General features: G+C 41.9%; 1 protein-coding gene across 6 annotated transcripts in view; it reads right to left on the bottom strand.

The window, feature by feature from the left end:
- The window catches only part of KLHDC1 (kelch domain containing 1), a 54,743-nt gene that overhangs the window by 12,903 nt on the left and 17,839 nt on the right, over positions 1–24,001 (bottom strand). For 5 of the 6 annotated variants that reach the window (XR_012645870.1, XM_074996162.1, XM_074996166.1 and 2 more), the window contains 3 exons: positions 18,263–18,346; positions 14,770–14,853; positions 9,781–9,839 (listed from right to left, as the gene is read on the bottom strand). Coding sequence is in view for 5 of the 6 variants with exons in the window: in XM_074996162.1 (XP_074852263.1) it covers positions 9,781–9,839; positions 14,770–14,853; positions 18,263–18,346 (227 nt within the window). In the remaining variant the exon portion in view is untranslated. The remainder of the gene's footprint in view (positions 1–9,780; positions 9,840–14,769; positions 14,854–18,262; positions 18,347–24,001) is intronic. The other variant, XM_074996164.1, reaches the window with a different exon arrangement.

Below are 24,001 nucleotides of genomic sequence, written 5' to 3'. Positions count from 1 at the left end.
ATGAAGAAAATGTAAAACAGAGAAGGGCTGAATCATGAATTCCATATTTAATACTGTATTCATCTGGACAACTGATTTGTCCTAACTACATAGTCTTTGCACACAAATCTGAGGCTTCAGGGTATATAAAGAAAAACTGTGACTGACCATTTTTATTTCCAACTTTACTACTTTTAGTAAGAACCTTCCACATGGCTACTCTTCACAATCTGGAATGCAGTGGGAAGCATGCTCCATTTACTTTAGAAAGAAATTTCAGAAAAGTTATTTTCCCCCCAAATGTCATTTGCTACACTTGGGTCCAGGGATTTGGCTGGAATGGGTGAGCAGAGAGAAGAGGGAGGCAGTGGGAAGGGAGTGGGGCAATGGGTTGGTGGCAGGATCTGGGCAGAGCAGAGTTGGGGTATGGGTAGAGCCAGAGGCTGGGAATCTTGACTCCCCAAGCAGCAGCTTCATCTACTGCCCATGCTTATGACAATGATCTTACAATTATATAGCATGTTTTCATCCATGAAGATATTTTACAAATCTTAAACTTATATACAAAACACAGGGACCACTTTTTTTTAAACCTCTGCTGTGATTATTTAACATAAAGAACAGCTTTAGGATGGGAAGTGAAGAATAATGTGTCCAACTAAAACTGAATATTTAAATAGACAGGTTGCAGTGGAGTTGTAATTCTCCTGATTCTGAGAAAAGAAATAGACCTTTAATAACTATAAATGACTGGACTTTGGCTTTACTTCTTATGCCCAAGATACCATACTTCCACAGACACAATGTCATCTAATAAAATGGCCGGACATAGGTTCATACAGACTTTGGGAGAAGGGTGCTGCCTTCTGAGACACTTTAACTATTTCCTGCAACAGCTAAGTGCTTCTGTGGACTCTCCCAGTAACTTGGTGCTTAGACTGCAAGACCTGAATCACACAACAAGATCTGCGATACTTAACAGAAAAATGGTTACTTACTTTCTATTACCTCTGTTCTTCAATATGTTGTCCGTGTAGATGAGATTCTAGTTGTGCATGTGCCTCGTGCATGTGCCTCGTGCATGTGAGATAGGAATCTCTGAATAGCAGTGTCCGTTGTGCTGTGCATGTCCTCATACTTCCCCACCCTAGGGCATAAAAGGCAGAGTGGCCGCAACCATCCCTCAATTTCCTCACTAAAAAAACTGAGGATGGAGGGCAAGTCCTGAGATCCCTCAGATGACAGTATCTCAGAGAAAAAATGGTTACTTATCTGAACTGTGGTTCTTCGATTGATGATGCAAACATGTGTTCCATTTAGATGTGTGCATGATCAGTGCAACAGAACCAGAGAAATTTGCCTACCACAATCCACAGAGAGGGGGCACACATCTCTTTTGGCCAAAGTCCCTCTACTGCCTACATGCTGCCCACAACCTTCCCTCAGTTCCTTCACACTGAACTCACAGGACTGAGACTCTGATGCAGATGGGATGGAGGATGGGTGGTGACAAAACACATCAGCATGACATCTTGAAGGACAAGTTACAGTAAGTAAACACTTCTTCCTCTTTGAGTAAATGCAGATGTGCATTTCATTTAGGTGATTCACAAGCACTCAAACAGGGCTTGGCACCTACCTAAACAGGGACTACAGCACCATGCCTCCAAAGGGTGGATCTATCTTAGAAGACGTAGCTATGGCATTGTGAATGTATGAATCAATGACCATTTAGCAGTCCTGAAAATGTCCAGAATGGAAACGTTACTGAGGAATGCTATGGATATTCTTTGTACCCTCACAAAATGAGTTCAGGCTCACCGAGGGAGCTTCGCCAGAGCAGACTTTATGCAGGATGTTATCCATCTAGAGATCATCTGTGAAAAGACCCATTTGACCCTTTGTGTGATCTGCATTATGACACAAACAAGGCAAAGCACCAAACAGTTTAGTCCTGTCCAGATATCCCCTGACTTGTACATAACAGAGAGACCACTCCTTTGGAGATAAATGTGGCGTGGGCAACAACACACATACCACCTCATTCCCATGAAACTGAGAACTCGCTTTAGACAAAAGTTGTGGATGCAGTTGTAAGGAGACTTTGGAGTCTTGTGTATAATAAGGGTTTGCCATGAGAGCTTGCAAATCACACACTCTCCTTGCAGATGTTATCACCACCAGGAATTCAGTTTTCTCATGCAAAAGCAGAAAGAGAAAAGACTGTTAGGACTGAGTTATAGCTCCCCACAGGAACAAGCTCTCAGACTGGGAAATGTAGACAAAGGAGCCCTTTTAATAGCCTTGCTATCATGGCACTGGAGAAGACTGATCTTCCTGGAAATGAGTGCGGGGGGAGGGATGAAGTGCAAATAATGCTGCCAGATGCACTTTCAGTAAACTAAAACACAAGCATGAACACCTGAAGGTGCAAGAGGTATGCCAAAATGTACTAAATAGAGAACAGTGTTGGTTGTATTCCATGGGATAATGACCACACTGAGAAATCACTTCCATTTGGCTGAACAGGGTAAGGAAGACTTGTTGGACAACCACTGAACCTTCTTATTCGGGTATACAGCAGTTATGCTGTGAGATAAAAGTGAGAGCAAGGCTCTAAGGATGACCTGAGGGATGACTGGAATCAGCAGAAAGGCACAGAGGAGAGCGAACTACCAGGTGAGGTGGAAAGCACTTGACAGGGAGCCTAGACTGAGTTCCTCTTGGCAACAAAACAGACAATATTTCCTTTTGTCCCTTGTAGTAAACAAGTTGATCATCGAGAAGCTTCAAGCTGTGACGATGTCCCAGAAGACTCTTGTCTTCAGGGACCATTTGTAAACCAGGAAAAGATATTCACTGAGATGGGCCATGAGGTGATTATGAACCTTCAGTAAGTTAACAGCTATTAGAGTAATGGTCTCCTACATGCAGAACTGTTAAAGGGTAAATAGTAAAAGACAAGGACAGGTCACGGGCCATTGCCCATGACCTGTTCATTATTTTTACTAAAAATACCAGTGACTAAAACATAGACTTAGGTCATCATTTATTCTAACTATAAAGTCATACTTGAAATCAGGTGAGATTGAATCAGCTATGTCAGCATAGATTTTTTTTAACTTTGCCAATTGTTGTAAATGCTTGTATTATACATCTAAAATTGAGCAACACCGTCAGATTTTCATTAGCTTGTACAGCTGTCTTGTATGAATTATCATTTCATTTTTCTATGGTGTCTGGAATTTCAGATTGTGAAGTTCTTTTAAGCTTTATAATTATGTGCATGTGTGAGCTGTGATACGGAATGCAGCTTCTTCACACAGTAGTTTTGAAAATGCCTGAGCTAAATTACAAAGCAAACTTTACCTTTTGCAGTTGTACATTATTCCACGTGGAGAAGCATAAGTCATGGGCATAAGTTACCCTACCATTGTGGTTCTCATCATGGGTCCTGGACCTCCTGAGACCATGAGCAAGTTTCAAAAGGTTCATTAAGCAGGGCTGGCGTCAGATTTGTTGCGATCCATGGCAGAAAGCTAAATTCACTTCATGGGGTTGAAGCCCTGGGCCCTGAGCTCTACCATCTAGTGCTGAAGATGAAGCCTGAGCAACTTTTTTTCACAGGGTCCTCTGTGGCATAGGGCTCAAAGCTGTTGCCCTGCTTGAAACTCCCAGCAGGGATCCTGGCTTTCATATGCAGAAAAAAAATGGTTGTAGCACAAATGGGCTCTGGAGATGTTACAGAATGTTGGGGTGGGGCAGGACCCTCAAGAAGAAAAAAGTTGAGAACTCCAGTCCTACAGCACAATATAGTTGTTAGCTGGAGTTGGTCCTGCTTTGAGCAGAGAGCTGGACTAGATGACCTCCTGAGAGCTCTTCCAACCTCAGTTTTCTGTGATTCTATGATTCTGAAGGTAATATACTAGCATGCCAAAGGTCTTACTTCACATAAGATTTTCATATTGATGTCAGAGTAAAATAACCTAATCTGAAGGTTCTTAGGATCTCACAGGTGGTGATCAAGTTCCAAACACTGTGAAAGTGGGAGAGCCTATCCCCAAAGCGTGTGGGGAGGAGGGGGAAATGGAGAAAGCAATGATTAGAACAGTGCTTTGGACCCAGGAGTCAAAACAGGTGCATGGAAGGCAGCGTATAGACAGGCTGAACCCCAAGACTGACAGTTTTTTTTCCCTGTGTGCACACTTCTAAGTGGAAAACATGTTTGTGTCTAATGGAAGAATCACAGTTACCTTTTATTTTCGGTGCTTCTGTGAGTATGAATTCATAAGGATTTCACTCTAGGGACTGATAAGCAATGTCGCATCTGCAAGATGGGCCTGGAGAGTCGTAAAGGTTTAATAACCACAAGGGGAACACTGAGGAAGGAGGGTCAGTAGTGAGAGCCTGGAGTTTGCTGACCTTGTGGCTGACTTAGTGGTCACCAAAAAGGCCATCTTGAAAGTCAAGTGCTATAAGGGCTGTTCAAGATATGTTCAAAGGAAAGCTCTGTGAGGCTTGAAATACATTACATTGGAAGGGATGGATTTTATTTTTTTTTTACAGGTAGGTATATGTAGAGTAATGTCTTTAAAACTCTTGAATGCTGTGGGGTGAATGTGACTGGATGAAGGTGGGGTAGCATGACAAAATCACCACAAAGTAGATCTTAATGCAACTGAATCAAATGCATAATGTTTCAAACGCAGAATATAATCCAGGATTTTAAATACAGCTGCCTCCAATAGGTCAGGTGCTGGGTCACCCACACTGAAAATTGTTTCCACTTAGAGTTAAGTTCTCCTCATGTGCACCTTTCTGCTTTGCAGTAGGATTTCTCATACCTGTAGCGAACACTCTCTGTCAGTTTCATTCAACCTGCTAGCATGCAGGCTGCCAGGTGCAGCAATTCAGGTCTGGGTGAAGCACATGACCGAGGTTCTGTAATACTACGACTGGACAGTCTGGAAGCACTCTCAGAGGTTCAGTTGATATTTCAATGAGATCTATTACCCAGAACTATCTTGGTTAATACAGATGCTTGGATAAGAATTCTAGTGGCTACACGCTGTCTGACTTTTCATATTAGGCTGCATGTCACTGTGCCTCAGTGGGCCACAACTGAGAACACTAAATTCAGGACAAACTGCTGAAAGATAGGGCAGACATACCCCAAAACTGGTGGTTATTCTTCCATAATACAAAGTAGACCAGAAACAAAAATAAATTTCTGTTTCACCACACTAGCTAACAAGAAGTCAGCAAACAGCCTCTATAGTTATTCCAGTCCTTGTCTTTCCAGATACAACATTAGATTAAATAATGAATGGTTATTTAAAATGGATTTCATCAACCAAAGGATTCTTCTAATCCCAAAGAACCAGCCACATACTCAAGTCCCTATATAACTCTCATCATACCTAATAACTACATTGTTGCCAATCAATTAATATCTAAAATCTAAACATTTAATCATAAAAAAGAGAAAGGATGAGCGTTAAAACTGTTTAAGCAACGAAGGGTCCTGTGGCACCTTACAGACTAACAGAAAAGTTTTGAGCATGAGCTTTCGTGAACACAGACTCACTCACGAAAGCTCATGCTCAAAACTTTTCTGTTAGTCTATAAGGTGCCACAGGACCCTTCGTTGCTGTTACAGATCCAGACTAACACGGCTACCCCTCCGATACTTAAAACTGTTTAAAGAAATCATAAATATACAATAATTGCAAAGCTCTTGGATCAGGATTATAGCATTGATGGAATAAACTGCTGGCTTGTTAAATATCCAGTTATTTCCAAATTACTGGACGATCCACAGATCTTTGGATAGAATGCTCCCATTAATATATGTTCATAATCCAGACGTTTGAGCAGGAGAGGCCAACTGGAGATATTTCCAGGGCCTTTTATAGCTTCTGTCATGTGGAGGAAAACCCATTGTTTCAAATAAAGCCCTCTGCACAGCTTGTAGAAAAATACAGGTAACGAGATAGAGTTTGATGTCTCACGGACTTTGACATATGCCTCCTTGCGTGCTGAGGAAAAGCAGAGGCCATTACCCCTACTCCAGCTAGAATGTTCACAGATAAAATCCGTGGAGTGCAGACGGTAATCCAGCAGCACCCTATCACATTCAAAATTATCACAGCTTGCCTCCCATCAGACCCTCACTCTGTACTTGTGCATGGGCCATAGAGGTGGAGGAGAAAAATACTCTCTATGGCCGAGACACTATTTGCTGTTTGTCAGACCTGAGTAGTTAAGAGTGACTAACAGGTATTTGTGAGTATGCATGTGTATGTGTGCTAAATTAGCAGATTTAAACCTGAATTAGTAATTTTGTAATTACATCTAAAATTCAGGAGGATTGTGGACAATTAGGGAGGGCTGGCTTCTCAGGGGGGTTGACGACAGATACTCCACCTATGAAGTCTGCTAAATCATTATTGACTCCTGAAAGATGGAGAGTTATTGAGATTATCCAATATTTTTAACACCATACCCACAACTTGATTGTGTCTTGACAAAGGCAGGGTGAGTGAGAACTAACTTGCTTATTTATGCAGAACATATCAGATGTATTGTTTGTGAGATCCTGCATAAAAGAATTCTTTAAAACAAGTAAAATAGTTATGCAAATTAATTGGATTGCTTATAATTATAGAATTATTTATATGTAGGATCATGCTCTTTTGAACCAAAATTCCCTGTATTTGGAGGCAGTCCAGGGGTGTGCCCCAACCTGTTCCTTATGGGTCTGTCATTTAAGGAGGTAGTGTAGAGAAGGGGACAGCACAGACCAACAATTACCTGATGAAAGAATCTGAGTGGGAATGTGCAGGCTCATTTAATGATCCAGGGAGTAAAACATGAACCTTAGCTAGCATTGTATTATACGTGGATGAAGTTTGGCTACTGGTGTCAAACATATGCATATTAACACGTAATTTATGAGTCTAAGGCAGGCTCTTACTGTGGCTGATGAATTAATTTGATGCTGGTGATCATCATCTAGAGAGTGTGAAATCTCTCGTCAGAATGCTATGTGTAACAAGGCAGGCCCTCCCTGGAGTTTCTCTTTGTGGCTAGTGGTGCTACAGTCTCAAGCGTCTTCAACATAGGGGTCTTCATAAACTCCATATTCACTTTTTTGTTCAATAATGCCATTGCTACGGTCTAACTTATTAACAAAAACGTTTCAAAATAAACCCCCAACGTATAGACCATCACAATAAACTAGGCTCTTCTTCAGTCTCCCTTTTTAAATCAGATTGGCAGGCACCAAGATATCTCCTTGGTATACCCTAGGGTAAATATAAAGCCCAAAATAAACAGTCTGACTGCCTTGTGTTTAACAAAAATGTAAAAGTAACCAAGGTCCATCCATTCTGGGCTTATTTTCTTAGTGCCACCTGCATACTTCCACAGAACAAAATTGTTGTCTTGGACTTCCTTCTCCCTGAAGGAGATAAGCTCAAAAACGTCAGCAGGTAAACCTCCCTCCACTGCTACCCTGGTTCTGAGTTTCTTGACTCTTAAGATCTTAAAGTTTTCCTGGATTCTTCCCACCTCCCTGTTCCTTGCCTGGAACACCAGTCCACACAATTGTTTACTTTGATCTTCCCTCTCCGTTGGCTCAAAAGTGGTAAGCAAGCAAACTTCCTGTGTTGTTCTCCTGGCCTTGAACTTTTACCAGGTCTTGTCTTCCAAAAGCTCTCCAGGACTGCTGTCTGGTGGAATTCCAGCAGCTTGCTCTATCTTGAGCCTTTCCACCAAAACAAAGCTGTCCCTTCTTGTCTCCCACTTCTTGATTGCTGCCTGACACTTTTTATATGCCAGGCATCTTCACTTCAGGCCCATTAGAAGGCAATTTACTAGGCACAGGTGGATGGGGCTGCTCCCTCTGAAAGGGACCAATCATCTTATGACACTATACCCATATCCTCTAAATACTGACAGATGCTAATGTTATCTCCTCAAAAGGGCCACCACATCAGCAGATGTTTTGTGAAAAATCTCTCTACTGTAAACAAGCTAAATGGTACTAACTTACATTGATAATGACTTTGCCCTGCAGTTTATCAAAGATCACTCCTGTGAGCTGGACTGATCACAATACAGAAATACATGTCTTGAAGGTCAAGAGCCACAAACTGTTCGCTAGCCTGAACAGAAGGGATGATGGGCAACTGGTATCATTCTGAATCTTAGATGGCAAACATATTTGTTCTTTCTTCTCAAATATAGGATAGTATGAAGACCCCTTTTTATCTTCAGATATTAGATGCTGCATGCTAGCTAGTAGGGGCATTGTTTAGCTTGGACTTAGAAGTGACTAGACCCATTGTAGATATTGCCATTTTTTTTCAAGGTCTGAAATTTCTCTTATTGAGATCTCAAGATACAACCTTCAGCGTAAGTCCCTGGAATTCTTTGTTATGGTCAAAAAAGAATGGTAAGCTGAACCATGGACTGGTACACGTTCCTTGTCAAAACAAAAAAAACAGGCAGTGGTTCTGACTGTCTGTAAGAGAAATGAATCCACCACAAGAAGCCCAAAGACTCAGAATCTGTCACTGTAGGTTACAACAGGTGAAAAGTGTCAGAGAAAAAATGTTTTAAAAAATTAAAGAAAAGAGACTTTACTGGGAAATTAACCCTAACTAACTAAACAAACGCCAAAGGAGAAGAAATGTCCACTAAGTGGTAGCACCAGACAGTGATTGTTTTGTCTTGCTGCAACAGACAACAAGAAGGAACTGAGGGGTGACCACGACTGGTGTTCACTAGGATGGCAGTGATGGGCACAAGACCATGCATATGCAGGAGTGGCCCAAAGGACACTGTTGTTCAAAGATTCTAATCTTGTGCAAAGGAAACGTGCACTTAAAGTGGGATCCACATGGACATGCACTAGAAAAAGTTGTACTCTTTAGCCTTGCATGAAATGACAGGCAACTTAGGGAAGAACAGACGCAATGACCACAAAACACCAATTCTTATTTGTCTACAACAGCTACCTGAAAATATATAAACAGTGACTCTTCTCTCGTGCGTTCTACCATTGACGCTAACTACCAAGCATAATAGGAGGTAAACAAGTATCTGAGAAACTTTATCAAAGTACACATTTATGAAAGATTCTTCCCTTGTAAATTCTATTTTTGGTTTTTTTAAAGTGTTTATGTTGAGATATATTAAAAGCTTTCCACAATCTAAACTATAAAGAAGAGCCTCATTCATCTACATAACATCAGAACTAGAACTCCAATATTAAAAATACAAATGAAAGTAAAATATAGGTGTAATCTACCCACATCTGAAAATGAGGCAATTAAATCACTATATACTGTGCTGAAAATTTGCCTGCTAGCATCAATGTTCCTTGGAGTAGAACAGAGAACAGTTGAGTCACCATTACAAATTAAATTACATTAAACTGAACTAACGTAACAGCTGTTGAAATAATTCAAAACCTCCCATTCTATTCCCAGAAAAGCTACTATAATAGTCTTAAAACATACTGTTAAATGGTTCCAATCTGTTACCTATAATAACTAATAACAAAGAGGAAGCTGTGCTAGTCTATACACTATCAAAACAAAAAGCAGTCAAGTAGCACTTTAAAGACTAGCAAAATGGTTTATTAGGTGAGCTTTCGTGGGACAGACCCACTGGTCTGAAGAAGTGGGTCTGTCCCACAAAAGCTCACGTAATAAACCATTTTGCTAGTCTTTAAAGTGCTACTTGACTGCTTTTTGTTTCTATAATAACTAAGTGGCACATGGCCAAACTTACCTTCCAGACCAAATCCAAGTGTCTAAATTCAGACAGTGCAAATCATTCATTCTCGTTTGCTAAAACAAAACAAAAAATTCTCAAAAACTTGTGTTCTAAATTAGGCATATGATAAAGTACAGTATTAGAGATCTTCCTAAATACTATATATTTAAGTAACATTCTATTAAAATAAATTTGTACCCATGTAGCTCAGCACAATAACCTGAAAAATTCCCCTGATCAGCAGAGAGGGTTACTCTGTGCAGTAAAATAAGTTCTTTGAGATGTGTGTCACCTGTAACTGGAGATTCCCAGTAGCAGTGATCATTAGGACTGCACAGGCACTTCCCTATCTTGTGCTGCTTTTAGAGGCTATACAGTGTTGTGCGGCCAAACCACCTTCAGTTGCTTCTCCAATGTAGAGTCTAAATGTCTGAACTCTGAAGTAATGGGGAGGATAGTAAGTATTGGAATGTGAATAGGTGGACACACCTTGAAGAACCTCAGTAACTGCACAGGGTGATTACCCCTTTCTTCTTCAAGTAGTGTCCCATATGGATGCTCCACTTGTGGTGATTGGAGAGTAGCACCCCTCATCGGAAGGACAGTACTCCAGAGTTGGATTTATGAGTGCTGTTAAGACAGTTAGTACTAACAGAGCATCAAGGGTTGAGTCCTGGACAACTACAGTGTTCTGTGAATGTACAAGCTGATGCCCAGGTGGCTACTCTACAAATCTGTGTGACTGGCACATTTTTCAGGAAGGCTGTAAGAATGGAAAAGAATCTGGTGAAGTGTGTTCAAGTATCATGGGTGGTAGTGGCAGCTTGCAAATCATATTGCCTATAGCAGAAGTGACATAACCAGGAATTCATTTTGAGAGCCTCTGTTTAGATATATCTGAATTTTATGATTTTTCAGTAACAAATAATTTTGGCATCTAGCATGTGGAGCATGACCTCCCTTTATTCCTATGTGGCTTGAGGAAGAATGATGGGAAATAAACAGTCTGATTCAGATGGAATGAGGACAGAATTTTAGGTAGGAATATTGGACGTGGCATGTATCCTTATTTTTGAAGATAATTGTATACAGGTGGTGAGAACCTCCTATTTCCCCCAATCTTTAAGGAGATTTGATGGCTTTGATAAAGGCAGTCTTCATAGACATGTGAGTGAGCAGGTTGCCATCGGCAAAAACAGGGGACCAGCGAAGGATCATAGTACTAGATTAAGGTCTCAAGGTGGATTGGGATCTTGCGAAGGGCAGAGGTTCCAAATACTTGTGAGTAATCATTTTGTTACAGGATGGGTAAATACTGAATGTCCATCAATTTTATGGTTGAAAACTGTAAGAGCTGCAAGATGAATTCTAACTGAACTTAAGAACAGAAGAATGTAAGAATGGCCATACTGGGTCAGACGAAAGGTCCATCCAGCCCAGTATTGTGTCTGCCGACAGTAGCCAATACCAGGTGCCCCAGAGGGAGTGGACGGAACAGGTAACAATCAAGCGATATCTCTCTTGTCATCCATCTCCAGCTTCTGAGAAACAGAGGCTAGGGACACCATTCCTTACCCATCCTGGATAACAGCCATTAATGGACTTAACCTCCATGAATTTATCTAGCTTTTTTTAAAATCCTCTTCTAGTCCTAGCCTTCACACCTCCGGTGGCACCCAGCACCATGCGGGCCAGACAGCACACTAGGCTGCAGAGGGACGGAGGGTGGCAGAGGGGGGCCAGTGCTCCTGCAACCCAGAAGAGGAACCCTGGATGCCGTCCGCGCAGGGCCCCCGGGATGGGGTGGGAGGGATGGGGGGGGCCCAAGGGGTCCCGCACTGGGACTAACCACCCGTTCCTCTCCCCTTATGTCTCCACAGCTCCAGCAGCCAGACCAGCCCCACAACAGCCCCAGGGAGCCTGACCACAGAGGGTATGGGGCAGTGGCCCAGGCCTTGGTCCAGGACAGCGTGGGGCCGCCACTGGTCCCTCCACCAGTGCCACCAGGCTGGAGAGGAGGCAGCAGGGGACACGGCCCACATGACTACCCTCAGGGAGCTGATGGGCATTGTGTGGGAGTGGCTTGCCATGGAGCTGCGGGCAACGGACTGGGTGGCATCCAACCTGGACGCCCTCATCCAGGCTGTGGTTGGCCACCCAGCCCCTGGCGCTGCTCCATCACGGATCACTCCCTCACCCACACCCCCCGTTGCCCCCCAACCGTCCCTCCATGCCCCCGTTGCCCGCATGTCCCCTCCCCTCCCCTCCCCCCAGTGGTTCCCCTCCCAACCCAATTCCCCATCCCCCTGCCTCCCGCGCAATGGCTCCCTCCGAGGACGCTGACCACAAGGCCCTGCTCCCTCCCCACCTCCCCCTGGCCAGCCTCATCCACCTGGAGCACACGCTGCTGGCCAGATGGAGGCTGAGTCCCCAGCCCCTCCCCGCTGTGCCGAGCCTGACACAGGTGCGGGGACTGCACCTGAGCCACACCCCTACCTCCCTGTGCTGCCGGCCCCGGCGCAGCACCAGCAGGGCCCTGGACATGCGGAGGAAGGGGTGGATGCAGGCGATGGGATACCTGGCCACTGAGCCCCGTGAAAGGGTGAGGCCCCCCACCCCGACTCCCCGTTCACCCTCCCCCCACACATGTAAATAGTTCCCCCAGCTGCCCGGTCTCCCTCCCGCCTGCCACATGTATATAGTTCACCCCGCTCATAGCTCTGACTGCAACTGAAGTCACTGGAATACAAGTAATTTTAGCAGGTGTCCCATGTTCAAAACAGGGAAAATAGGGTCACCTTAATCATTCCCATCTCTCCTGGTATCTTTTCCCTACAAGGAGGAGCACTAGGGTGAAAATCAAATTAATCTATAGATAACAGATTCTTAGTGGAGAAAAAAGTATTTTTAACAAACAAATGAAGGAAGAGCATAGTTCTACCTAATTCTATCATTAAAACGGTAATAACACAACACTAAATTGGCTCTGCTAAGGGCTCTCTCTCTAAGGCCAAGGGCAGTATAGAAAGAACGAACTGATGGCAGTTTGGCCACAGTTCTGTATAAACACCAAAAGCAGCATGAAATGGATCACATATGGCCCAAAAGAGCACTGCTACCAAAAATCTCTGATCACAGGCACAGAGAGGTGTAGACTCATCTCAAGTGGAGCACCTGAGGAAGCAGCATTTCTTATCTTTGGCTTAAAAAAAGAAGTCCATTTGAAAAACTATTGAGACTTGCCTCCTTCCCAGAAAGTTTTCACTGGCAGCATGGGGCCAGTTTCCTACTTCTTTCAGTAGTGTTTTAACAGTTTATTATTCAAAACATTATTTAAGTACAGCAGACCCCGACTTATGTGGGGGTTGTGTTCTTGTGAAACCCTGCGTAAGTCAAATTTCACACAACTTGGACGAGCCAGCACCAGTCAGTTTCCTGTCTCCACTAAGTGGTGGTGGGAAGAGGAGAGCCTGGCTCTGGGCTGCCCACCACTCACAGCGCAGGGGAAACTGACCAGCACTCATACTCTAATCAGTTTCCATGCTCCTCTCAGGGGCGGCAGCTGAGAGTCAGGCTTCCACCCCTGAGGCAAGCAGGAACCACTCCTGTCAGGGATGGCAGCCTGACTCTCAGCTGCCACCCCGACACGAGTGGCAGCCTGACTCGCCGCCCCTGACAAGGGTGGTTTCCCCACTCCTGTCAGAGGCAGCAGCCGAGAGTCAGTGCGTTTTACAATAGGGTTAGCATTCTGCACCTAGTGTAGTTTTACTGTTTTTTTTCTCCCTCATTTTGGACTGATCTATCGACTTCCTATCTATTTAAGTATTTAGGCACAGATTTAAGACGCATACATATGTTTACAAATCTGGCCCTTACTGACTCCAACTCTCTGTTATGTCCTAATATGCATTACACTGGGGGAAGGGGACAAGAGGGTGAAGAAAGGAGTCAGGTACTGGTAAGATTACATATTTCCTCTTTGCTCCAATAAGATAGCACAGAAAAACATTAAAACCATAAAATTATTTCATTCACTAAAATAGAAAAAAAAATAGTTTGCCCATGTAAGCCCTTGAAACAGCATTTAGCACAGGATATGAACATCCTGCTATTGTTTGAAGCTTTCTTACCATAAATTATACTTCAACTTTGCTTTCAAGGAAGTCCTGTAAAGGGAGCTTACAAACAGCTTGAAAATTGTGTTAGCTTTATGATCACTTTATGGATACCTTATCTATTTTTAAAATACAACAAATATATCCCTTTTCATTATCTTTGAAATGCCTTATGTCCTGGATTCTTCTAAAAATGTGATTAGTGTCATTTACACAATGTCAATGGATGGAGTTATTCTCCAATATGTGACTCTCACCTTAAAGTTGAAAGTAAAGCCACTGCTTCAATTTTTGAGACTTTTAAAAAACATCTTTGACTAATTACCACGTTTTTAAGTCCAGCTTTGTTATGCTGTTTCAATACATACTGCAAATAGCTCTATTTGTCTGGATTCTTCACTGAATTTACTAATAAATATGCAAAACATGGAAAAATACTTTACTTGAGCTAAAAACAAAAGATTCTGTTAAAACAGAAATGAACATGAGTTAGGGTTGAATGGTGGCATTTACCCACAACTCTAAGAAGGAAGTAGTGCAGTCCTACCAATCACACTGACTCAACAGTGTGCTCTCTCACTGTGCCCCTCTCAGTGGCCAGCCATCTTTGCAGACTAATGGAGTGGAACATGCTCGTGACCTACTGCTGCTCTTCTTTGGACAATTTGCGCTTTCACCTTTCACAGAGGAAGCAGATCATCTGTTGATATAGCCTATTTACAAGCGCACAGAGGTAAAAAGACATCTTAGGACTTCTCTCCCTGAACATATGGTTCTGAAACAAAGACACTTTGGGCTCTACTGGTACTGCATAAATACACTGCTGTCTGTATGTAATTAGCAAAAATAATACCATTGCCAATAAAATGCTCATTAAATAACTACTAACCAGCACTCGTCCTCCAAAGACGTAACCTTTATTTCCTAGCACAGCACATGTATGTGCTGCTCGAGGCTGAGGTGGAACTCCACCCTGAAAATACCAATATAAAACATTTTTAGAACATTAATCTATACTGAGTCAGTAAATTTCTAAGTGCAAGTCATTAAGACATGAAATGCAACAATAAGGTTGAAACGTATCCCATATGAATGAAAATTGCAAATGTGCAGAACAATCTGAAGAACCACACAAAACTCCCAAGGCATTAGAGGACACATGGTATAGTAGAGGGGTCTGCAACCTGTGGCTCCACAGCTGCATGCAGCTCTCAAGGACTTCCTTTTGGATCCTGACTTTACAATTCTGCAGTGTCCAACAGGAATTCAAAGAACGCTACCCTTGTGGTTGTCATCTTTCTGTATCTGCCACATTCCTGCCCCACCCCTGCTCTAAATAAATGTCCTGTCCTCCCCCAGAGCCAGGCACCCCAGCCCTGTCCACACCATGCTCTAACTGAATGCCCTCCCCCAGAGCCAGGAACCCCCGACTCCCCTGTTCTAATTCAATGTTTGTGAACATCCTGCAGTAAACATGTACTGAATTCCAAATCACTGTGCGTGTGCTGTTCTTAAAACAGGTGTTACAAAAAGCATGGTTTGACATTAGTTATTAAGGACTGTCTCATATTCATGTGTATTGCAGCTTTTGAATTATTTTTTACTGAATTCAAAAAAATTGCTCTTTTTGCTATTTTGGTTGTCAACCCCTGGCATAGTACAATTCAACTTTAACTGAATTCTCGAACATTTTGGTGTCTAATTTATTCTCAGCACCTGATTTCCAATGCTTTTCATTTTACACCAGTGAAACTCCATTGCCTTCTAGAGTTTTACCAGTATAAAACTAGGGCTGTGTCTACACTAGCTCCCTACTTTGAAGGGAGCATAGTAAGTAGCGTGTCAGGAGATGATTAATGAAGTGCTGTAGTGCATATGCAGCCCTTCATTAAGTTAATTCTACCCTGTGGCAACTTCGAGGTGTTAAACTTGGAAGTGCTGGCTCACTTGTAGCCATGGCTAACCCGCCGGTACTTCGAAGTGCCTGGCAGTTTAGCCACGTCTACACGCAAGCTGGCACTTCAAAGTTCAACATTTCAAAGTTGCCACAGGGAAGATTTAATGAAGCGCTACATATGCACCGCAGCACTTGATCAATAATCTCCCGACACCCTACTTACCATGCTCCCTTTGAAGTAGGGAGCTATTGTAGACAGACCCTATAAGTATCAGAGAGGTAGCCGTGTTAGCCAGTATCTTCAAAAACAACAAGAAGTCCTGTAGCACTTTATAGACTAACAGGTGTTTTGGAGCATAAGTTTTCATGGGCAAAGATGAAGCGGGTCTTTGCCCACAAAAGCTTATGCTCCAAAATATCTATAAAACTACAGTAATACTAGCACAAAAGTCTTCTAGTGCCTGTTTTTTCAAGGTTTAAAGTACCACATGTGGTTGTGTGTGTGGGTGGGCAGGGAAGCACCAGAACCTAAAATACAGTACAGCAATTTTGCAGAGGGTTTAACTAAACTCTGACTACTTAAAGCTTCAGAGTTCATTTATGGTCAGGATTTCTGGTAACTCCCAAGGATAAATTTTAGACAGTAGCTTCCACTTTTTCTGCTTAAAGATGTTGTCTATTGTGAAGGTTATTTAAAAAGAAAAATATCTCCCATGGTGTAATATTGACTAATAGTAATAAATACCTCTATCTTACATAGTGTTTTTCTTTCCCAGATTTCAGTGCTTTAAAAAAATCAGATTCTGAAACTTTGTATGTATGGACCTGATACTAGAGGGAATTTCCACATATAAAGAAAAAATGGGTGTTGCAAGACTGAGGTTTTAGCTTTTAATGGAACATTTCACTTGACATCTGGTTTAAGAAGCTCATAAAACCATAGGCAGTTGCATAAAAGAAACATGAAAATGTCAACTTTATGTTATAGTTCTTTCACTCAGTTCTTACTAGAGGCTGTGTAATCTTTATGCTGTAAGATTAATTCAGTAGACCCCCGAGTTACACAAAGGTTGCATTCCTGGTTAACCTCGTGTAGCTCAAATTAAGTGTAAGTTGGGAGGAGTCGGGAATCAGGCGGCAGCCTGGCTCCCCGCACCCCTGTGCTTATGGTAGCTGGGAAACTGACCAGCCCTGGTGCACTGGTCAGTTTCCTGGCTCCCAGAGTGGTGGTGAGCCCCAGCTCCCCTCTGCTGATGGGATCTAGGAAACTGATCAGCACATCTCTGCTGTGCTGGTCAGTTTCCCCTCTCCTGTCGGGGCAGCAACCACTCCTGTCAGGGATGGCGGCAAGTGTCAGGCTCTCTGCTGCTGACCCTGACAGGAGCCGGGAAACTGACCAGCACAGCAGGTGGTCAGCTTCCCCACTGAGTGGTGGGGAGCTGGAGCTGGCAGCCTGGAGCCAGGAGTCAGCTCCCCAACACTCTAATTCACGTTAACCCAAGATATGCGCATGTCGAGTGCACATATCTCAGGGTTCCACTGTACATAAAATGTTTGCATTACAGTTTTACTGAGAACTCACTAAGAATACATGTCACCATTGGACCAATATTAATATAAAAATGTCACATACCAAACATCAGTTGCTGCTCCTCTTCCATTACAAAAAGGAATTAACTTTTCTCAGTGTTAAACTCCTGATGCAACAGAGTTATAAAAAACAGCAAACTGCATCTATATAGTATTCATTCTTCAAGTATATATATCAAACATAATATTTATTCACAAATATCAAGAGGCTAAACGGCTACACAAACGACTGCATGGATGCAACTGGTGCCTGCTGGATCTCCCACTGAAGTAATGGAAAGCAAACATGAGTGCAAGAGTCCATTCATCTGGATCTGACTACAAGATCACAGGAATGACCATAATGAATCGAGCTTGTAGTCTATCTTGTCCAGCATCCCATTTCCAACAGAAGATATGGTTTCAATACCTATGTGCAAATCACTCTAATTGTTTAGATTCTTTCAAAGCAAAATGCACATAGCTAAATATATGGTGCTCTTAATCCTTGGTAGTTAGCCTTTACACCCTTATTTCACGATTCATCTCCCTTCCAATACCCTTTGTCAGCATTAATTACTGTAATACTGGTTATTCTTGTAGACAATCCCTCTTTGAATTTTTCCACGTTCTTGGCCTCAGCAACGCTGAACAGCAATGACTTCTAGTCTAATTATATCTTGTATGGAAAAACAGCTTTCAATTTATTACTTCTTACTTTCATAAAATGTTCCCTCGCTCTTGTATTATGAGATAGAGAGAACATAAAAATGCACTTATGTTGTGAGCCTGAGAAATGCCAAATATGTTCAGAATAGTTTTCTCTTACATCAAGCTTCAGAATAAAGTTGTTACTCAATAGGCAGAAGAAGTTATAAACACATACAGAATGATTAAAGATTCAAAATATACTCACTCTAATTGCTGGTTGAAACCAAGTCTGTGTGTTTGTATCAAAAGCATGAACATCATTATGCCATCCCCAAAATATCTGCCCTTCCTAAAAAGAAAAGTTAATGAAAAAAAAACATAATTTTAGATATTTTACTTAATCTCATACTCGTTTCATCAAAAAAGGGTTAGGGAGAAAAGTGGCAAAGACAATTATTTTCTGTTTTAATCAGAGTAAGTACAGGCATACTTTTATTTTAAAAATATACAGAATGTAACATTTATAAAGTGACAAACATTTAGGAACTCTTTGAATGTCAATGGGATATAGGTCCCTGAGTTCCAAAGGCACTTTTAAAAACATCCATACATTGTTAGACCAAAGGTCCATGTAGCACATTATCCTGTCTTCCAACTGTCACCAGTATCAGGTGCTTCACAGAGAATGAACAGAACAGGAAATTGTAAAGGGATCCATTTCTAGTTTCCGGAAAACAGAGCCTATGGACAACACCATGCCTTTCCACCAGAGTTAATAGGTCCATCAATAGCTATCATCCAGGAAATTATCTAGTTCTTTATTGAACCTTTTAAGTAGTTTTGTTTATTTTTAAACCTGCTGCCTTCCAATTTCATTTGGTGACCCTTAGCTCTTTTCTTTTTAGAAGGAGTAAATAACTCTTCCTTGTTAAAAAATATCAAGGTGTATGGAGGCGTATTAAAGACTAACATTTTTTAGGGCATAAGCTTTCATGACATACAACTCACGCCGCTGGATGATGTAAGACAGAAGAAAAAAATGGGGATACAGAGACTGTAACATGCTGCTTAAATCAGATTGGATATGACACCTCCAACAGTGATGGAGTGAGTACCTGAAATGAAATTACTTATTATAATGAGAGCCATTCACTGTCGCTATTTAAATTTTTTGATCATTTGAAATTTGCATATGATTTCAAGCTCAGCAGTTTTGTACTGCAGTCTGTTTCTCACCCTTTTCTTGCCTAAGGCTATGTCTACGCTAGAGCATAAAGTAGATTTTAAGGGAGTTAGGCTGATTTTATAATATACCTGTCTTCACTACAAATATCATACGTCCCCAGCTTACACTGTTAATTCATTCTGAAAGTTGCAGTATAAGTTGAAAACCGTGTAAGTCTAACACTGCTTAAATACAATATATATATTCATCTCAATGGATAAAAACAAAAAGCAGTCAAGCAGCACTTTAACGACCAGCAAAATAATTTATCAGGTGAGCTTTCGTGGGACAGTCCCACTTCTTCAGACCATTGCCATACCAGAACAGACTCAATATTTAAGGCATAGAGAACCAAAAACAGTAATCAAGGAGGACAAATCAGAAAAAAAATGATCAAGGTGAGCAAATCAGAGAGTGGAGGGGTGGGGGGGGAAGGTCACGAACTAGATTAAGCCAAGTACGCAAATGAGCCCCTATAGTGACTCAGACTATGGTCTGAAGAAGTCGGTCTGTCCCACAAAGCTCACCTAATACATTATTTTGCTAGTCTTTAAAGTGCTACTTGACTGCTTTTTATTTTGATAGTATATAGACGAGCACAGCTCCCTCTCTGTTACGTTTCAATGGATAGTTAAAGCTAAAAAAGTAGGGTTTATAAAAATAAAATGTTAAGAAAATTAAAATTTATTCAGTACATTACATATAAGAAAACTAGTATTTACTATTCAATAATTTGTGGCTCAGATTCTGCAGATGTTGATGGCATTGAATCTTTTCTTCCTGTTTTCTTTAAGTACATGTACTTGTCCAGTGATGTTTATACTGTAGCTTTTTTCTTTTCATCATAAATCACTTTATAGCATACAATAGCATCATGCACTGCTCCAGACAACTTCATGAACTTTTCGTTGTTTGGGTTCTGAGCCTCTAAACCAGACAGTTAATTCTCAATCATCTCAAAGCATTCTGCCATCTGCTTAGTCACAAATCTTTCTAGTGTCTCAGCCTGCTGCTCTTCCTCTGAAACTTCATCTTTCTTTCTATGGTCTTTGAGCTCCATTAAATCTTCGTTGCTCAATTCCTTTGCATGACATTGTGACAATTATTTGGAATCATTTTCCTCAAGATTTAATTCTAATTTTCTGCCCATTTCCACAAGTTTGTTAATTACATCTCGCTCTTCAAATCCCTTGGAGTCCCGAATAAACTGGGGGGTGAGCTTTTTCCAAACACCGTTCATATTAGATGTTGTAATTTCACACCAGGTAGCATCAATGTTCTTAACAGCTTTGTAAATATCATATTCTTTCCAGAACTGCCTCAACAGTATTCCATTCTCCCCTTCGGTAGTCTTCAGTGCCTGTCAGAATGTTCTTTGTAGGTAATATTTTTTAAAAGTCTGTATAATGCCTTGATCCATAAGTTGTAAGAGATGTTATGTTTGGAGGCAATTACATCACCTTGATGTTTTCATGATAGTCATACAGAGTTGCTGAGTGACCTGGGACATTGTCAACTAACAGCATGATCTTAAATTATGGGTTATCTTCCTTGCAATATTTTTCGACCTTGTGGACCAAATGATGGCAAAACCCAGTTTTGGAAAATAACTTGAGTCACGCATGCCTTTGGATTGGATTTCCATACAACAGGCAGCGAAGCCTTTGCAATGATTTTGATGGCCATAAGGTTTTCACTATGGTAAACTAACAAGGGTTTTATTTTGCTGTCCCCAGCAGCATTTCCATCAAGTAGGAGCATCAGCCTGTCCTTGATACCTTGAATCCTGGCACATTTTTTTCCTCTTTTGCTATGTGCGAACCATCTGGCATTTTTTCCAGTATAATCCAGTTTCATCAACATTAAAAATCTGTTGTGGTAGGTAATCCTCATTTTTGATGATTTCTGCCAAAGCCTTAGAGTGGCTGCTACTGTGTCTGCATTGGCAGCCTCACCAGTCACTTCCATGTTACGCAGTTTGGCACAAGCTTTAAACCTACCAAACAATCCATGACTTGCACTGAATGTACCACGAGCAACACTCTTCCAATGTTTGTCTTTTGGGTCTTTAAAAAGACTGAAGGCTTCCTCTTATATGGCTTATTGTCATTTCTCATTGATGTTGGTTTTCAATCCAAACACTCAATAAATTTTTCCATTTCTATTAATATGCCTCTTTTCTTGGAGATAAATGTGGGCTGCATTGGCACAGAACTTCTTACATGCTGCATAATTCGATCTTTATCTCTTATAACTGTTCTAATTGTTGACTCATTCATTTCATATGCATGTGCAATGTCTACATACTTTTCATCTTTTTCATATTGTTTAATAATTTCTACTTTAGTTTCCATAGTTATAGTGCACCTCTTTTTACTAAAACTCTGAACATTTTCACCACTCTTACATTTCTCACACATGATGAGGCTTCATAGTTTGTTTATGAAGAGCAGTACAGTAAGAAGACACAACTTGCACCCACAGGATAACAAATCAAAATGGCGAAAGCAACACTGTCAGCTGCGTGTCAACGTACTAGTAATGCCACCTACTGAGCTGCAGTTAAACTAATGATCAAGCACGCTGATAAGTTACGCCATCTATTGAGAGGCAGGTGAACTAAGGATCATACTTGTGTACCAGTGTATCTATGGATCCCTGCAACTTGGACTCATGTAAGTTGGAGACTGACTGTATCATTAGATCAATTTTAAAGGGGTCCTAAGGTTGACTTTTCTACTCCACCTCCTTCACGAGTACTAACACCAAATTTGAATTGACAAGGTCAACAATGCTAGTGTAGACACAGCGTTATTTAATTTGACTTTATTGGCTCCAGAAGTATCCCACAATGCCCCCAATGTGTCCGTTCTGACTATCAGCTTCACCTCTGCTGCTCTCCAGGTCAGCAAGAAGTAGGAAACAGGAATCAGCCCAGTCTCTCTGGCTGCCCCCCACACCATGCAGCTGCTGGGTTCTCCTGCTGTCCCCACACCACATGGCTGCCCCCTCCCATGGCTGCTGGGCTGTCCATCTGCCCTGTGCAACAAGTGGCTGCCCCCCACCACACAGCTGCCGGGCTCTCCAGCTGCCCCCTGCAACACACAGTTCTGTTTTGACCATCACTTTCACCTCCACTGCTCTCCAAGTGAGCAGGAAGCAGGAATGAACCTGGGTTCTCCTGCTTCCCCCGACACCATGAAGCTGCCGAGCTCTCTGGCTGCCCCTCCCCCCACCATCCAGCTGCTGGATCAAAATGAAATGAATCAAAATAACACTATCAAAATGAAGCATTTCAACAATACCAAAACATAATTTTTCAATAGCTCCTACTTGAAACTTTTCAGATTTTTATTTCTGCATTTTACATTTCTCAGGACTGGCCCACTAGCCTTCAAACAGCATGTTCCAGGGGCTGGCTGTAGAAAAGTCATGAAAAAATGCATTTGGCAGTTTATTTTCAATGGGAGTGATGAAAATGTACTCTGAGGTGACGATATCATACACCCACAACCATTTTTTCCCCATAACACATTAGCACAGAAAACCAGAATGCAACGGGGGGTGCAGGAACTTTGGGAGAGGTACCCACAATGCACTGCTGACAGTCAAACTTAGCAAAGGTAATGGGGACACACTATGTCAACCTTCTAAACATGTATGGACTTTCATCACACTTAATAAGATCTAGTAGTATAAAGTTGACTTCATTTCCTACTGTGTATGTTGCCTAAGAATGTCAACTTGCAAGTCCGTAACTGTGTGTGTCCAGGGAGGTTAAAGTGCTCCCCATACTGGTTTTCATATGTTACCATTCTTGATACCAGATTGTCTCCACTTCGGCTGGGTCCACACTAGAGTTTTGCCCCTTCTGTCGACATAATTCAGGAAGCGCCCACAAGCTTAAAGCTTTCTATTGACAGAACTCTGCATTTGCCTGAACAGTATCAAGCACTGTTGACAGAAATGCAGTGTAGGCACTTCCGTTGAGAAGGCTGCCAGTTGCCAGGAAGCCCTCTTTACGTAGCTGCCATTCTGCTTTCTGGCACCAGAGGGAAATACAGTCTGGCAGCTCTGTCGACAGAGCAAAGTGTGTGTAGATGCAATCTGTTGATAGAGGTTCTGTCAAGATTTCCCTGTCAACAGATGCTTCTTGTGTAGACATAACCTTAGTCTTTTGTATATATGGGGATACACATCTCACAGAACTAGAAAGGACCTTGGGAGGTCACTGAATCCAGTTCCCAGCCCTCTGGGCAGGACCAAGCACCCTCCCTTTTTTTTTTTTTTAAATCTATTTGCCCCAAACACCTAAATGGCCCCCTGAAGAATTGAACTCACAACCCGCAGTTTAGCAGGCCAATGCTCAAACCACTGAGCTATCCCTTCCCCACTTTGCATAGAGACAGTTCAGTTTTTCCAATGTACATGGCAGAGGGGCACTGCTGGCACATGATAGCTTATATCACACTAGTAGATGTCCATGGTATAGCTAATGAGGTTAGGTCCAATGATGGTATCACTAGAATAGATGTGAGGACAAAGCTGGCAACGGGGTTTGTTGCAGGGATTGGTACCTGATCTGTTCACATGCATATCTAATAATGTGACATAGGCCATCAGGTGCCAGCAATGTCCCTCTGTCATTTAAAGAGGTTTAAATAGAAAGGCTATACATGTATAACATCATAAGACAAATCCTTAATGTACTGTGTATTTAAGCTATTTTTTTATTATATATAGGTAAATAAGCAAAAAATCACGAACGGTAAAGCACTC

Source organism: Carettochelys insculpta, chromosome 6 (genome assembly GCF_033958435.1).
Source record: "Carettochelys insculpta isolate YL-2023 chromosome 6, ASM3395843v1, whole genome shotgun sequence".
In the NCBI taxonomy this organism is placed as follows: domain Eukaryota; kingdom Metazoa; phylum Chordata; order Testudines; family Carettochelyidae; genus Carettochelys; species Carettochelys insculpta.
Note: the sequence above shows the minus strand (reverse complement) of the source record. Positions and strands in the feature narration are given on the sequence as shown.